General features: G+C 39.4%; 1 protein-coding gene across 4 annotated transcripts in view; it reads left to right on the top strand.

The window, feature by feature from the left end:
• The window catches only part of SPIDR (scaffold protein involved in DNA repair), a 180,221-nt gene that overhangs the window by 104,464 nt on the left and 58,710 nt on the right, over positions 1-17,047 (top strand). For 3 of the 4 annotated variants that reach the window (XM_015855506.3, XM_015855508.3, XM_085537406.1), the window contains exons 9-10: positions 11,935-12,142; positions 13,406-13,656. The exons of the other annotated variant lie outside the window; for it this stretch is intronic. In XM_015855506.3, the coding sequence (XP_015710992.2) occupies positions 11,935-12,142; positions 13,406-13,656 (459 nt within the window). The remainder of the gene's footprint in view (positions 1-11,934; positions 12,143-13,405; positions 13,657-17,047) is intronic. 4 annotated transcript variants of the gene reach the window in all.

Genomic DNA, 17,047 nt, shown 5'->3' with positions numbered 1-17,047 from the left:
GTGTCCATAGTCAGATCAGGCCTTGAAAGGGGATCTTCTAACACTGCTTGGCTCTGTAGAAGTTGGTGCCCAAATAATATCAGAACTGTGAAACTAGGTTTAAATAAGACTCCTTAAGTGGTTTTCAGCCCACGTGCACATGTGGCCACAATATCAGAAACAGATACAAATATTTTGACAGATACTTAAAGGGGGTAGTGGTGTAGGTATTCAGAGGGCAACAGTGGTATAGAAATGGCAAGATAAATGATCGGGAGGTGATGTTCTTTTTCATGGAAGAAAATAATCACATGCTTTCTCCCAGCATTTAGGACACTGGTGTTATTGCTGTGTACTCAGCACCCCAGATGCTAGGCTGTGGAAGACAGGTCTCCCCAGTGTGCCCATATCTTCCCAGCAGCGAGGCACGGCAGTGCTAGTAGCGCTGCCCCATGCTGGGGGCTTTGGCCTTCCCTTCTGTGCAGCACAGCTGTACTCTGGCGGGTGTCCCGGGGGTGCTGGAAAGCAATGCGGTCTGCACAATCTCTGCCTCTTGACCAGAGACAGTCAGGGTCACAGACGTGAATATTATCTTTGTGACGCTTTGAGCAAGCAAACAGATAATATTTTTTTAAAAGAATGTTGTACACAGTCAGTTGGATCAGATCTTTCCAGAGCTGTTCCCTGGAGGGGACGCAGCAATTGCTCACTCACCCCAGTCATGAAGGGGAAGAGAAGGGAAGGGAGGAGAATGCACATGTGTGCACTTCTGCAGGCAAATATGCACGCATGCAATGGGCACAGAGTAGCCTCTTTCCTCTTGCTGAATCCCTTGGGTGATCCCTCTTATGCTAGGGAATTCTTTTTGCTGTTCTTTAATCATATATTGTATGTTTTTTTCAGCTGTATACATTTACATACAGCCCTAAACCCTTCTTCAAACAGTCTTGGGTAATTGCACACTGAGTTCAGGTATGCATTTCCTTATTTTATTTTATTTTATTTTATTTTATTTTATTTTATTTTATTTTATTTTATTTTATTTTATTTTATTTTATTTTATTTTATTTTATTTTATTTTATTTTATTTTATTTTATTTTTAATAACTGCTAAATAGGAAAGTACAGAACACAGATAACTTTGCTTTAGAATCATAGAATCCTTAGAGTTGTGAGGGACCTTTAGAGGCCATGTAGTCCAACTCCTCTGCAATTAATAGGGACACCTATAGCTACACCAGGTTGCTCAGAGCCCTGTCCAGCCTTACCTTGAAAATCTCCAGGATTGGAGTTCCACCACCTCTCTGGGCAACTTGTGTCAGTGCTTGTAAAAGACTTCTTCCTTATACCCAATATAAATTGCCCCTCATTTAGTTTGAAACTATTTCCCTTTGTCCTGTCACCACAGACCCTGCTGAAGAATCTGTCCTCTTCCTTTTTATAGCCTGCCTTTACATACTGAAAGACCACTATCAGATCACCTCACAGCCTTCACTTCTGCAGGCTGAGCAGCCCCAGCTCTCTCAGCCTGTCCTTGTAGGGAGGTGTTCCATCCTTTTCATCGTTTTTCTGATTCTCCTCTAGATGTGCTCCAACAGGTCCATGATTCTCCTATACTAAAAACTCCACATCTGGACACAGTACTCCAGGTGAGGCCTCACCAACACAGAGCAGAGGGGAAGGATTACCTCCCTCACCCTGCTGGCCATGTTTCTTTTGGTTCAGCTCAGAATACAGTTGGCTTTAGACCCCTCACCAGCTTTGTTGCCCTCCTCTGAACACATTCCAGGGCCTCAATGTCTATCTTGCAGTGAGGGCCCCAAAACTGAACACAGTACTCAAGATGCAGCCTCATCAGGTCTGAGGGGGAATTTATGTACATATATTTTCTTTCAGGTCTGGGTTAGCAATGTAGCTGAGCAAGACTCATTTTTCTTTGGGTCTAGCTTTAATTGCACAGTGCCAACAGCAGGAATACCAGGGCATGGAGGGGTGAGCAGAGTGGTAGGAGAACAGGATGCTCCCTGGGAAGGATGTCAAGAGAGACTGTTCTTAGCTTGGCTCAGCAAGAAGGGGGCACTCCAAATGTTTTGGCTTCATCTCAACTGGCACAAGCACATTTCTGTTGGAGTTAGGAGGTAGTTTCTTACCATTAGCACTTCAGTTCTTGTTAGATAGTAAGGAGGAAACACGTTTAACTTAGTTGCAGCCTGGATCATTTTAGCAAAGAGTCTTTTTTCTGATGATTTTCTGGTAGTAACGTGAGACTCCACATTCAAAAGTAATTTATAGTATGATTCTGTGTTACATAACATAAAGCCTGGCGCGTTCTATAGTGGTATTGTGTTTGCTGTTATCTTAGTGAAGATGCAATTATAGAGAGGAGGATAGAAAAGAATCAAGAAGTGTAATGATCCATTTAAAATAAGTTGGTCAGCAATCCTTCTTTAGCTTCATATTTCTCAGGTTTTCAAACCTAGCTGTAAAATCCCTTCTTCTAAAACTTTGTCTGTAGACTCCAGGCCTGAGAACATAGGGTTGCCATTATGTGTTAAATAACAAGGGGTATATTTAAGCCCTGGATTAGTTTACAGTTGTTTTCATGGGAAATATATGTGTAGGGGTGAAGTTGTTTCTTGCTGTATTGTATAAACATCTCTCTACTGGCCGAGTTCACTGTTGTGCTTTGAATTTTATTGTAGCTTTAAACTTCAGCTTTTTTGGGTTTTTTTCTTTATTTCTTTTTCTTTCTCAAGGCTAACATTTCCATGACAGTGTATCTTCATATCTGCCTATTCCACTGGTTTGCTCTAAAATTTGTATGTTTTCATGAGTGTTTTTCCCCACCTTCCAAAGCTTTGCATCTATTCTTTTTATGAGAGGAGGGCATGGGGCTACAATAAGAGATAGCCAGACCCCATCACAACCTTGGGAGCACATTGCTCCTGCAGAGCCCTTTGGTGGGTTATCTGATGTCCAGTCCTTTACACAGGAGCTAGTGCATTGCTACCAGATCATTGCCCAGTTTTAGATTTGCTGTGCTAATGGCTGGCAGTTTTGGTGGGTGGATTCGTATCGGCTTTGTGGACTTGGTATTGTGCTGATGGTAGTTCTTCAATAAGTGAATTGAGTTGTCATTCTGTTTTGTTCGACCCTGTGAGAAAATACAGATCTCATTCTTATGAAAAAGTTGTTCTTCGTTTTTTGTTTCTGAAATTATTTGTCTGGTATTTTCTCCCCCCTTTCAGCTTGGCTTAGAATTAGTTTCAGGTTGATGAGTTCATATGGCTGAGCAGCACAGATAATTGTGGTAGGTAAGCTTGGCTGATGTGGTTAGTAGATGTTGATGGATGTTGGAGTATTGCAAAGAAACAGAGAAGCATACTTGTGTATGTTTTTTTGTTTAAAATACTAAGGGCTTTTGTCTTTACATTATACCCCTGTAATTTGTCTCCTTCTGTCTGAAGTAAGAAGAGACTGTTTCCTTTCTTTGAAACAAGAAAATAAACTTAGAACATACTGAAGCTGTTTAGCTTCTAAAGTCTAATGCAGTCACAAAAGAAGCAATTTTTATATGCATTTTTGCCTTGGTGAGTCTGCTCTATCAGATCATCAGCCCTCTTATATCATTCCAAAAAAGAGTTTCTGTCGTGTGAAAATACTGTGATACAGTACAAACATTCTTCTGGCTGTGATCTGATGGCTAATTGTCATTTTGTCATTGCAAGTATTCAGTGAGATGAAACAAATAAAAAGTTAAGCAATGGCCTGGAGACCACCAGTGTAAGATTTCAATGTTAGAATTAAATGTTGTTGGTTGTTTTGTACAATTGTCTTTAAAGTAGTGTAGTGATCTTGCAAAAAAAGGAGTAGGGGCTGGGGGGTGGGGGGTGTGTGTGAAATAAAGGCAAGGGTAATGAGGATATTGAAATGTACATGCTATTTCTTAGAGGGTTTTTCCTTGTTTCAGCTGTGGGAGAGCAGTGCAGTACATTCCATCTATTGTGATTTAAATGGAGAAAATATACTATTACACAGAAGCAAAATGAAGCTCTGAAAGTAATTCATGACTGAGATCTTTAAAGTGCATAGACTTATGAGGGCTGTTTTCCACCCTGAAAAGTTTTTGTTTATAGAACACAGAACATCAGTGTTGCTGCAACTGTCTCGGCCACTTTGCTTCCCTTGCAGTGTTTTACTCAGAGTGTCTGCACAGGGATGTTTCTTTAAAGTTCCTACTTTGGCCACGAGTGTTGCCATGTTTTCACCTGTGGTTGTGTGGGGTGGGTTACTGTAGACAGGATTCCAGTTCCAGCATCACTTTGCCTGCAACAATTTTTGTGGTGCAGGGCTTATCCACACCACCCTTACCTTTTTTACATACATCAGTGGCAACAGTGAACACAATGGAAAAAAATGATTCTTCTACACAGGGACAGCTCAGTGGAGCTGAAGGGCATCACCATAAAGGTAAACTTGGTCTAAGATTGCAAGGATCCCCTTGAGTACTGGGCAACAGGTCTCTGTGCTAGGATTCCAGCTGTGTCCATTTGCCTGGCATAGGCCATTAACACCTTCAGGCTGCTGCCCTTTGTACTCTGTGTGAGCAGAGTTTGACTAGCTTAAGGGAAGCCTTTTGCTTTGCTTTTGTGCCCTGCAGCATTGAACAAGTTCTTGCTACCCTCTGTGCTCCTATTTATATTACAAAACAATCCAGAATCTTGTTTTCGTGTACTCTGTCTGTACTGATGTCTAGAAGAAGAATAAAGAATTGGATGGGCTCTTTACAGGAGAATGCAGATTTCCTTCCTCTTCATTTGCAAGCTGTGGTCCTTGCAATCCCCTAGACATGGGGAGCATGTTCATTCTCCTGTAGGGTGTGCTGGAGCTGGGGCTGGATGAAGGATTTGACATCTTATGAGGAAACTGTAATTGAATTCAAATTGCAAGTGAAATGATGGACTCTGAATTGTTATTATTCAGGACTGAGTTTTTATGGTTCTAATAGAATCCTAGAGTGGCTTGGGTTAGAAGGGACCTCAGAGATCATCTAGTTCTAATCCTCCTTCCACAGGGAGGTTTGCCATCCACTAAATCATGTACTGGATCAGGTTGCCCAGAGAAACAATGGAGAATGTGGGTATTGATCCCACTACTTCTCATGCTAAGTGAGCATTCTTCTACTTGAGCTCATTTCCCTTAATACTTTCCTTAATCTTTCAGCTTAGTTTTCATCTAGCGATCAGAAAACATGTATAGAACTCTAAGTCTTAGAAATGAAGCCAGAGAGATCATTCTGTGACTAGAAATTCATGGTGCATTTTTAGGTTGCAGTGTCAGTCCCTTGACTCAAAGAAGTGGAAGTACATCTGAGATGATGGACAAGCAGAGGCATGGAATAGCTTCCCTATGAGAAATGAGTAAAACAGCTATGGATCTTCACACTGAAAAAGCAGCAGCTGGGAGAAGATGTGATGAGGGTGTCTATTAGGAAATGTATCAAGAGGGGTAGTTGCCCCTACAAAACAAGAAGGAGGGGAGTAGCAGTGTAACCACTAGGTGACAGATTCAAAACAACTAAAAGGAAGTGGTTCCTCACATGCATATACAGAGTCTGTTGAGCTCTGTGGATGCAGCAGGATGTTGTGGATGCTGGAAATGTGGTCAAAAAGCAGATACATAAGTTCATGGAAGAAAAATGTACTGAGGATTCTTGAACTGTGCTGACACTGCTTCTGCTTCATTAAGTCCCTAAGCTGAAAGTTTTTAGAACTCTCTAGAATGCAGAAGAGTGTTGTAAAGAACTTTCACTACTGGCTTACTTCTAATTTTGTAGTCTCCCTCAAATGTCTGCAGTTTGCTGCTGTAAATGAGGCTGAGGTAGATGGGTCTCTGATCTGACACTACTATGGCATTTCTTGCTATCTTTAACACTCACCACAAATTTTAATACGGCATTATTTCACAGCTTGCTTGCTTCAGTTGTTCTTTATTGTTTGGTTGAGTGGTGCAATTTTTTGCTTTCAGAATCTCTACGATGTATCCCTGAACTTTCTGGTGACTTCAGCTTTCATCCTCATTTACCTCAAACCCTACGTGCAGTTTAGCACAGGGAGCAGATAGAAGAAGTCTTCTGAGTAATGAGCTCATGGCTAGTCAGATAGAAGTTGATATATGGAGTAAACATACAGGCTAGAATTCTTTCATAACCTCTTGATTATGAAAAGATAACCATGATATTTGTATCTCCTTAGCTACTTGTGACACCCTCCATGTGCGTGGGAGTGTTGGGGTTTTTTGTTTGTTTTATATCAGCTTTCAAGTTCAATGCTTTATTGTGCACAGCTTCATTTTGTTTTGTGCTTTACCCAGTAAAACTTCGGACTGCAAAAACAGTTTTGTGACCGACTTACACACAATTTAAGTGTATTTTTTAGCAAATTCTCTCAAAAATACTATCCCCTGGAGCTCAGGAGACTGGTTTTTTGCAGCCCGTGAGTAGAGTTTTGTTGTGGTTGTAGGTGCCAAAAGTTCAGTTTTGTTTCAATAAATTGCCTAGAATTCTAGAAATTTCTGGTGTTTTCCTTATAGTTAAGGTAGCTGGAGAGCTTTGAGAAGAATCCCTATTTACCAGTCTTGCTGAAGTCTGGTATTGTGGTAATTTCCTAGAGCTGGATGGGATTTGCTTTGCTATTCAGCTGTGTTTTCCTGCATCAGAAGACCTGCACATCCTCCTCAGGAGGCACCCACTCATTTCCCTGCAGAGGTGAGAGCACTGGCTGAGGGAGGAGCACAACGTGAACCACAAGCCTTTTAGAACAGAGCTCTCTTAAATATGAAAATTTCCATCCAACTTTTTCACGTTGCAAGGTGTCACATTTCAAAAGGAAGTACCATGGCAAGCCAGTGCTTAGTTTATATATAATTAATTTAAAATTAGTAAAATGATATAGCAATAAAAACATTGGCTTGGTGTGCTGTAATTTCTTATCAGAGTGATTTCTTAGGTTTACAAATAATTTGGCTCAGAAATACAGTGTTATTTTGAAGAAGGAACTTACAGTGCAGTGGATTTTCTTTTTCCTTACTACTTGTATTTCACTTTAAGCTGGGTGACAAATGATAGCAGATTGAGTTGTAATGCAATATATGCATTGATTTGCTGTGTAAACTTGGTGTTGCATTCGTGCAGTGAAGCCTCTAATAAAATGCATTTCCAATAAAGATATTGAACAAATGTCTAGCTATTCACAAATGCATCATATTCTAAAAGTAGGCAATTTAAGCATAGATTGATTAGCTTTTCCTTCATATCTGCTGTTCTGAGATGCTAAAACTGCATTTCCTTCAAAACCCGACAAGGCAGAGAATTGTATATTTGGCTTATGTGACTTTGGGCATCGGTCTACTTAACACTCTTCATGGAGAAAAGCATGTAGTCAGTCTTAAGAACCGTGTCCCCCAATAACTGCTGCTTTGAATAAGATAATTTCAAAGAAGGACGTACTGGCTTGTTTTTGTTTCTCCCCTTTGAGATTGGAGGAGGGAAAAAAGTTTGATTATGGAAGTGTGAAGTTGCAAACATGATTATTTATTTGTACAGATTGTTCAGCTGATGGTAAATGAGTCTGATGGAGGCTCACATGTGAGCGGTGATATTACTCACTGCTGGGTCAATAGACGTTCATGGATGTTGGTCACGTTGTGGTTTTTTACTAAGTTGCTAATTCTGTATCTGGGAGAGCTCTAAGCCTGGCATAAGGTTAGTCTGTTCCAAATGGTATTTTGGTTTGAACTGACCATTGGGAAGATAGTTATTTTCCTTGGGTGGCAGTTGGACAGAGGTTAGTTTGGATTTGGGACTTTAAAATAAATAATTGTTATTGAAGTGCTCGGGTATTTCTCAGAATCACACTTCTTAGACAAGTTACAGTATTTCACTGCATATGGCACTCAGCTCGTGGTGAAAGGCAACATGAGCAGCTTCTTCCATATTGGACAAAATGAATGATTTCTAGGAAATCAGGGGTGGGCCTTGTATGATATGCATTATAGGGGAAGGCCCTTCACGCTCTGTGTACCAGGGTGAGGTTTTGACATGCTTTTAGCCTTCACATGTGACTACTGTTCTTCTTGATTGAGGTTAAATCTTACTCACTAAGTCGGTGTTCTGAATCTAGAAATTAGTCTGTTTTGTAATTACAGTGCATGTTGTAGGTTGCTTAAATGTTAAGAGTTTTCAGCTAATATTCTGTACTCTTAAAAAAAAATAAAATAAAAGCTTCAGGCATTTTGTACTTTCTAAGAGAAAGGGGGGGAGACAGAAGCCCAATAAAATACCCAGAAGGAGCAAAGAAGAAATTCTCTAATTTAAAGTGATCCAAAGTCATCTTAAGTTCATGAACCATCATCATTGTTTGATGTCAGCACAACTGAGCGGAAGTTTGTGGTTTGTTAGTTAACTGCTGCCATAGATTCAGAACTTCTTGCTGCCTGAGAGCGTGGATGGAAAGCAAGCACAGTGGGCTGTGCACGGCAAACCACACTACAAGCCTTCTGACCTCCTGACAGCAGGATCAGGGCCCAGCCTCGAGATGAAGCTTTATACAGCTCCTTGCATAAGCTGCTGCAGTGTTCTGTGTCATGATAGACCATGATTAGCAGAGCAGTAGGCAAGCATGTCTGCTCCTGTGTTTCATCATAGGAGGGGAAAGAGAAAAAGCAAGCTCCATCCTTAGAGAGAGAAGCTGCTGCAAGAGAGGGGAAAAAAAAAAGCCATCGTTGCCTCATGTTGTTTTAGCATGTGACCAGTTACAGCAATTGTTGATTGTCTGCATACCGGGAAAAAAAATGTCCTTTAGCATAAAAAGTTCACAGTCTCTACTTCAGGTCATTGCAAATAACCTTTCCTCTAAAGGCAGTTATTAAGGAAGTGGACATCTAATCCAACCTTTAAATATACTTTGCTGAGCCAGAAGAAAATCAGAGAGTGCCAGAAAAGGTTTTTTTTTTGTTTTTTTTTTTTTTAAGCATGTAATGAAGTTTATTTTCTTTCAGTTGTTTCTACTTAATTTGAATGTTGAGATGTGGCTTTTTCATTCTATGAAAGTAAACTTCTACAGGGAAGCAGATAGAATAAAACTGAGGTTACAGAAGGCTTTAAATGCTCATTTATCTGTGAGGAGGGTTCTACAAAGTGAACTAGGAAACTCTTAAAGCCATCTTCAAATCTCTGTATTCTTGTGTTCCCTCCCCCCCCCCCCCCCCTTCATTTTAAATATGACAGGTAACCAAGGTGTTTTTCTCAACACATGCTTAAGTCCCCCAGAGTGGAAGCTGGACTGTGTCTGACTGTACAGAATCTTCAGATGGGACAGGTGCAGAAGGTTGGGGGATCATTTCTGGGGTCCCAAGCACAGGGGCAACTCATGAATCCCAGGACCACAGTTACAGTTTGTGGAAGTGATTTTTTTTTCTAAAATCCAGAGGCTGAAGGTGGCAATACCTATCACAGGGGTTAGGGACTCAGTCATTCCATGGTCAAGAAACTCTTGAGATCAGTATCTCTGATACCAAGCTGTCTTATTTAGTGGAGGTGTTTTCCATCAGGCATTCCACACAACCTTAAGCATGTTTTCCATGGTATGCTTGTCTCATTTATTTCCTGTCTTATAATATTTCTTACAAAATTTATGTCCACAGTAAAAAACACAAACGAGAGAAACTTCTGTTCATTTCACGGTATTTACATTGGTGTATGTTGTAATGGTTTTTAAAGCATCTTTGTCTTATTTGTATGTTCATGGTTTCCTGCATCCTATCACAGTTTCTATAGAGCAGGTTATCTTAGAAATATGTTATTGCTTTGTTTCAAAATTTAAGTGTGTTCATTTGGCTTAGGCACATGAAAAATGATGCCCTTGTAGCTGCTGTTCTTTAGGAAGGATATATGTACACACATAGAAAACAATTCCATTTACCCATCCACCTAGGTACGGAATTGTGAGCTTAATACAAACTTTTTTCTTTAATTTCAATTGATTATAATTTCTGTTTATTACTGATTCTTTCTCTTTCCTCTTGGGAGAAATCTGCTCATCGACAAATAGGCAAGTAGATGGCTGTGATTCATTTAAGAATCAAGTAAGTCAGTGGACAAGTACTCAAGTTTGTAATGTGTGATCCATTAAAGGAGCCAGTTTTAGTGAACTAATATTACAAGAAAGAAATGGAGAACTTCTCCTGAAAGTGTATTTCTATTTTGTTCTTTGTGGAAATGCTGACTGGCCATTAGTTAATGGTATTATCCACATGAAGATATGATGAAAATGGAACACAGAAATCTCTTAGTAGTTTTAAAAGTAATCGAGGCATTGGATGCATAGACGTAGCAAAACCGTGGTTACACGTAATTTGAGTACCAGTAAAAATGCACCTGCCTGTAAAAATGTATATATATATAGATATATGTATATATATAACCTCATCTTATATCTGTAACAGGAAGATAAAAGTAACACCATAAACCTCAGAGTTCCTATGAATGATTTGCTGCTAACGTCAGTATTTTTTTAGAGAATGTGATTATTTAGATCAAACAAACATTCTTTTGGCATTAGTGACGTAACAGGCTCGTGTTTGGTGAGATTTCCTGTTTACTTTGGGTCTGAGTGCAGATGTCTCGAGAAAGTGGGTGCTAAAACTTTCATTCCATATCTGCCTTTAAAGGCAGCCAAAAGTGATCAGAGATCTGTAACCAACTTTATATAGGTTTTTATTCTTCAGAAGTAGGGAGTAATGGCAGCTGAGACATAGAAATCTCATAAGATCCAGAGATGTCTTGGTTTGCTGACTGAGCTAATTCCTGTTTCAATCTTACAATTATCAGCCAATATGAATTTGGCAGCCTTGTGAGCTACTGTCATGCTTTTCTGAGCTGGGACCCATGTTAATAAATTCCCTTGGAGTCAAGGGACTGAATGTCCCTTAAGGATGAACTGTTGCCTATATAAGAGCTCCCAAATGGTAGCAAGAATTTTGTTTCTCTTTTGATGGTCTTTATAAAACGAGATGACTGATTGCTTTTGTAAAGGTGACTTCAGTAGATTTGTATCCTGTGAGGATTAAATGTGTATTTCTACATATATGATTCTGATACTAGCGTATGGAACAGTATCAACATTGAGACCTGCTTAGGCATTAAATTACTGCTGTATTCGGAGATTCTGCAACCAATGCCTTAATTTGTGAGGCAAGAAATTGCTACATGTGAAGCTGTTTGGTAATTTAGATGGGCACTAGAAGCCAAAACTGTGTATTTGAGAGCAAGCTAATGACAACAACAAACATACAGGAAGTAAATAAGGAGGCAAAATCACATGCAGTGTATCTTAGGAAAAATGTATGATTTTCTTTGAGAAAAAATGATGAGAATCAGGAAGAGCTCTGCAGTGGCCATGGTGAGAGTGGATTCTTCTTCATGGGAAGTACTGAGCAGAAGGATTTGTCTCTGAAAGGCCACGTTGGGTTGAGCAATGCCAGCACTCTGAATTCTTACTGAACTGAATGAATTATCTTCCTTTTCAAACTTATACCACAGAAACTGTATGGAGGGGTCCTTGGTACTCTTCATACTGCTATGACAATTCAGAGATGCCAAGTAGTGTTTGAGTGAAACCAGATGAGGTTCATGGGGCCTGTCAGCCCAACCTGCTACCAGGTGAATATTGTCCCTGGGTGCACAGGGCTGTGCTTGTGTTCACAGGGCTGATCCAAGCTGAATGTGTCCATGAGGTGAGTAATTTGCAATGCTGGATGACACAACGTTGTGCTTTTTAGTGGTAACTATAGAACAAAGGGGAGAAAAATAGACAATGTAACTGAAGTTGGTGTTTATCTGTAGTTTAACTTGAACTGGATTTGATGGAAATTGTGTTTTGTTTTGTTTTTTTCAAGGCAGAAACTACTTCTCGAGAATACAGATATTCCTGTTATCATGAATACATATTTCAGTCAGAAGGTACTACCCAGTGAACACTTAGAAACAAGCAAGACAGAGGGTCCTACAAAGATGTTTATTAGAAAGATTATTGTACCTTTGGCACAGACATTCAAACTAGATGACCTTGACAATAAGCAGCCCCAGGAATCTCCAGATAACCAGGTAAGGCTCATTCATTTGGTTCTCACTTTAGCATTTTGCACAAAGTTGGTGAGCAGATGTTTGGAAATTGTAACAAAAACAAAAATTACTGACCTGTTCAGTTTCCACTTTCAATTAACTAAGGCTGAATAATATGTGGTGTTTATTTTAATAATATTTTCTTAGCGGAGGCTTCTGGCCCATCCAAAGGCTGAACTGCTGAGAGGTTATTTTGTTGAAGTCTCACTACTGTGCTAAATAGTAATTGTAGTTTGTTTTCTCATACATTTTTCTTCCATACAGCTGAGTAGCCAAACCTTTTTTGAAGTAAAATCAATTTCCTGGTAACTTCTAAGATAGTACCAGTTAAGGTACTATTTTTAATAAATATTCCCTTTTTCCATTCATATTGAATTTATTTCCTAGTCAGTCCTGTCCTTTATTTAATGCATCAATTGGGACCATAAGCCTCCTTTCCAGCATCTTTACAATTCGTTTTCTTTCCCATTGTAACTTTGCTTATATCAAAATAACTGCTGACTCTTCATATCTCTAGCTGTTGTACAAGCAGACGTATTCCAAGGGATTTGGCTATCTGAAAAATAGAGATTCATTTTAGGTTGAAAATTAATGCAACTACTCATTTAAACAGAGGTAAAATATAACCTAATTTTGTACATAATATATATTTGGGAAGTTTGGAGGACTGAATTTCTGAAATACATTTGGTAAATAGCTGAAGGGTGGACTAAGGTTTGTACTTTTTGATTAAGCTTTTATACTTCTCGTTAATCATCTCATTTTTAAATTGACACAAATTGACACATTACACTGAAGTTTCTAAATACTTGTTCATTTTCACTTAAGTGTGAGGGTCTGTAGCATTCAAGATAGATTTTACCCCTTTTTTTAGAAAAGGGAGAAACAGAACAGTGGAAAAGTAAAAATGAAACTATTCAAGAGGAATAATCATAAATAGGAAGAATCATAAATACTACTATCAGTTCTCTTTTCCTCCTGCTGTCACCCTAATTTCTCATGGATTGACTTAGCTCATTCCAGAGCAGTAATCAGTACAGGAGGGTGCTATGTGCTATACTCACTTTAGCTGTTTATTAAGAATCCTCAATAGACATGTGTCAGTAGTATGTAAGTTGGTTTACGTGCAGTAAGTATTTTGAAACTGACCTTGTACTTGCAGAGATTTTTCGTGTTGTGCTTTTTAGTACTCCATAGTTTCACCATCCCATTAAATGTTTCTGTTAATGGATTTTCCTTCACCAGGTGTCTTGTGCTCCACAAATCCATAACAACTGTGATCCTAAAAAGCATCCCTTAGCACTGAATGCTGTTAATGATTCTCTGCTTGAAATGGTGGAAAGCCAAGGAGCAGTGGGATGGAGGGAAGTGCAAGTACGAGTTGTTATCCAAAGGGTGTACTATTTGCCTGCAAGAGAAGGTTTCAGAAGCCAGATTCAAGGAAACCAGCCTGTGTGTGCCACACCCATCATAAATTCAGATCCACTAAATGTTAGGTAAGTACTAAGATGTTCAGGAGTTATCCTAAGATGCCTGTTAAGTATGAGAAGCCAAAGAGGAGGGAGTTTGGAATTGTCGTTCTTAGCCTTCAGGTTCCAGGAAATAAGTGCATTCAACAAGGAGAGGGATTTTCAATAGTCTTTTAATAGGTACATTGTGAAATGGAAGTAATGCTGCCCATGGGAGGGAGGGATCTGTCCGCAGTTGCATCAGCAACTAACAGGAAGACTGATAATGTATTAAGGGGAACCACTGACAATTGTGGGCATTCTATACTGTTTCTTGTGTTTCACAGAGTACGTGTTGTATCAAATGCTTCTCATTTACTTATTTCAGTCTCCAGGATGCTCTCCTGTTAATTATGCTCATAGAGTGGTCTCTTGGAAGAAAACAGAAATATAGGGAGAGATGGAGAAGCAAAAGGCTTTTCTGAAGTGGGTATGATTCTATGATTCTATGATTTTGATCAGATCTCGTGTGAGGAACACAGGCAAACACATGCAAACTGCCGTTGTGAAGCCACTGGAAAAAAACTCCTGTTGACTTCTGGAAGTCCAGAGGTCATGGCAGATCATCTGCTCCGTAGTATAATGTGATCTGGTGTCAAAACATTAACACCAATCAGAAATCTTAAATGCAAAACTGTGGAGTGTACAGCTTTAGCATAGTGTTCTCAACTGCTTCTATTTTAATCTTTGCATCCTGTCACTGGTCTGCTCTCAGTGTAGGGAATAAAAAATGGGACCTTGTTTTTGTCAGTATAAAAGATGGATGGGGCAGTTTTCCCTTTTGACCAGTACTGAACTTCAGTTTAGAATCCTCAAGGTTTGAGACCAAAGACCGATTTCTAAGTCTTTCTCAGCAATTCTGGATCTAAGATTACTGTCTGTTATTGAATTTCCTTCCTCCAGGGTTTGTATTAACTTTTGGTTCTTGATGGGTTAACATTTTATAAGCTTTACTTTAACTGAGGAAGTTTATTAAAGTAAGTAACAGTGGTAGAGCTTTTATTAAGCTTGTAAGTACAGTCTTTCAGGGCATTAGGAGATCTTTCTTCCTGCAATTAGTTTGAAAGATCCCATTGAGAACTCACCAAATGTAGTTTGCAATAGGCTTTGAAGAAATTCTTCAAAGGTTGGAAGAATTTCAGTTCCTCTAAGCCACCCTGCTGATGGTTGTACCATGTTCAGAGGTTCTTCTTGAGTTTTTGGAGTACTGGAATTCTCCAAATTCTGGCTACCTTGTAAACCACTGGATAATTTATGGCGCTCATTGGTTAATAACATTCCTCTAGGAAGAATTTAGGAAGACTGCTCTTTCCTAAGAAGCATATTCAGTCATCACTCTCAGAAAAGTAATTGTCAACAGCCTTGCCTCTCATGTTATATAAAAGTTATGAGGTGTGTTGTAGCTGGGAATTCCCAGTGCAGTTGTTGAACTGGCCTATTGGAAATTCCTCAAATATTGTCCATGTTCTTGTTCAGGAAAGATCTTGGTGGCTCTCATTTGCTGCAATTAGAATTCCCTTTAGGATCCATGTGCTCTGATGAGAAAAATCAAGCCCCTTTCTCTCTGAAAGGAAGAGAATGAACACTGTTAAAGATGGGAGAACAGAAAACACCTCATACTGCTTTATCAGCTGCCATTTTCATGGCTGATAAGCATCCACATGAGACATTTCTCCTCTATCAAAAAAGTCTTTGTCTGTCACCTGATAGTGAGTAAAAGGGTTCAAAGCCCTCTAACAGTCCTTTGAATGGCCCATGCTTTTGTAAAGAAAAGCCTTTTTTCTTTTTTAACTTCCTTTTCTAAAGTAAAACTGCCATAAAAGCAACTTTTGTAAGATAATTCATTGTTTTGTAAAAAGAAGTTTCTAATTAGATATCAAGGCAGGTGATTTACTTGATTTGTATTGTTGAAGGCTGTTGTATATATTCTGTTGTAGCATACAGTGTAACCTAGATGTTGTTGCCCCAGGAAGCATCAGAAAAACAGATATAGAGACATGAAATGAAATGTTAACCAGGAAAGTGATGCATTTTGTTCAGAGCATCCAGTTTCTAGGAAGAGTCTGGCAAATTGTGAGAGAAATGTATGTTTTCAGTGTTCAAATTGATTTATTGAATTGTTTGAAGCTGAAGTGTGAAAAGCAGAACTTATGGTACTGCCTCTAGTTATCTAGCTTTTGTTGTTTGTAGAGATAAATACAATATGTAGAGTATAATGTTTTACTGATAGGCAAATGGCCTTTAAGTCTGTCTTTACTTAGGACTTCAGTAAGACTGTGTGTTTAGCTGAAGTATCTCAGCATTTTCTTAGGGTGCTCAGAAACCCAGCACCTGAAAATTTCTCTGCTTTCTGTCATACTTAAATTGTTCTCACGTTCTCTGCATTATTATTTAGTCATTTGCCTTCCCCCCTTGTAATTAGCTGCTCTTGCAAATGGGCTTTTCATGCTTAACTTTTCAAGTTAAGAGTTCCGGGGGGGGGGGGAGGGGGAGGGGGTGGGCTGGGAGGGAAGAAAGTATGACTTGCTTTGACTGTCTGCCCCTTATCCAGCATTCCTGACATAGTTTTTGCTGCCTTTTCCCCTTCTGATGAGAAAGATACTTTTACAAATGATACATCGTGTATTTGTTGTACACTACAACACATAAAATGAATTATTTTGGCTTTCTGAAAAAGGCCTGTCTGTAAGTACATGAATCCCAGAGAGAATCCTGTCAACCTGAGGAGTTTTCTGGCTTTGAGGTGTCTGACTCATTCTGTCGGCCTTGTACTTTGCGTTCCTAGGATAAAGCAGTGTATAATTTGGATTTTACTCTTAGCCAGTATCTGTTTGTTTTGAGTGGGCCAAATGAGTTCAGTAAAAAATAGAGACGGTCAGTTCTGTTCCTTAAAGGACAGGGATCATTGTGTGATAGTTGGTGAAACTAAAATAGATACATTTTCAGGACTGTTAGGGGGTTAAACTGGCCAGAAACCCAATCTCACCAGATTTGGGTTAGGAAGCAGGGCTGAGAAGGGTGTTGTCTCCTAAGAAGGAAAAGCTGAGCACTTCTAAAATAAAACAATGCTGGCTATAGCTGAGAATCCAGATTTTAAAATCTTTGTGGGTGAGTAAAGAAATGTTCCGTTCACTTCTCTTGGCGTATGTTCTGACCTACTTCCCACCTGAACGCTAGCTCTCAAGCCTACCGTGACTATATTCCAAGAACAAAAGAGAGACATTACACTCACTTTAAAAAATTACGTGATCAGCCTCTATCCACCACGCATCAATAGTTCTTTCAGTTTTACTCTTTATTTTGTTTTCAATCTGCCAGATCTTAGAGAAGAAGAAAGACCAGCTACTGTGCAAGTTGGACCCTTGGGGAGCAAAATATG

Source organism: Coturnix japonica, chromosome 2 (genome assembly GCF_054131305.1).
Source record: "Coturnix japonica strain WE chromosome 2, WE-NBRP24, whole genome shotgun sequence".
NCBI classification, from domain to species: Eukaryota; Metazoa; Chordata; class Aves; order Galliformes; family Phasianidae; genus Coturnix; species Coturnix japonica.
Note: the sequence above shows the minus strand (reverse complement) of the source record. Positions and strands in the feature narration are given on the sequence as shown.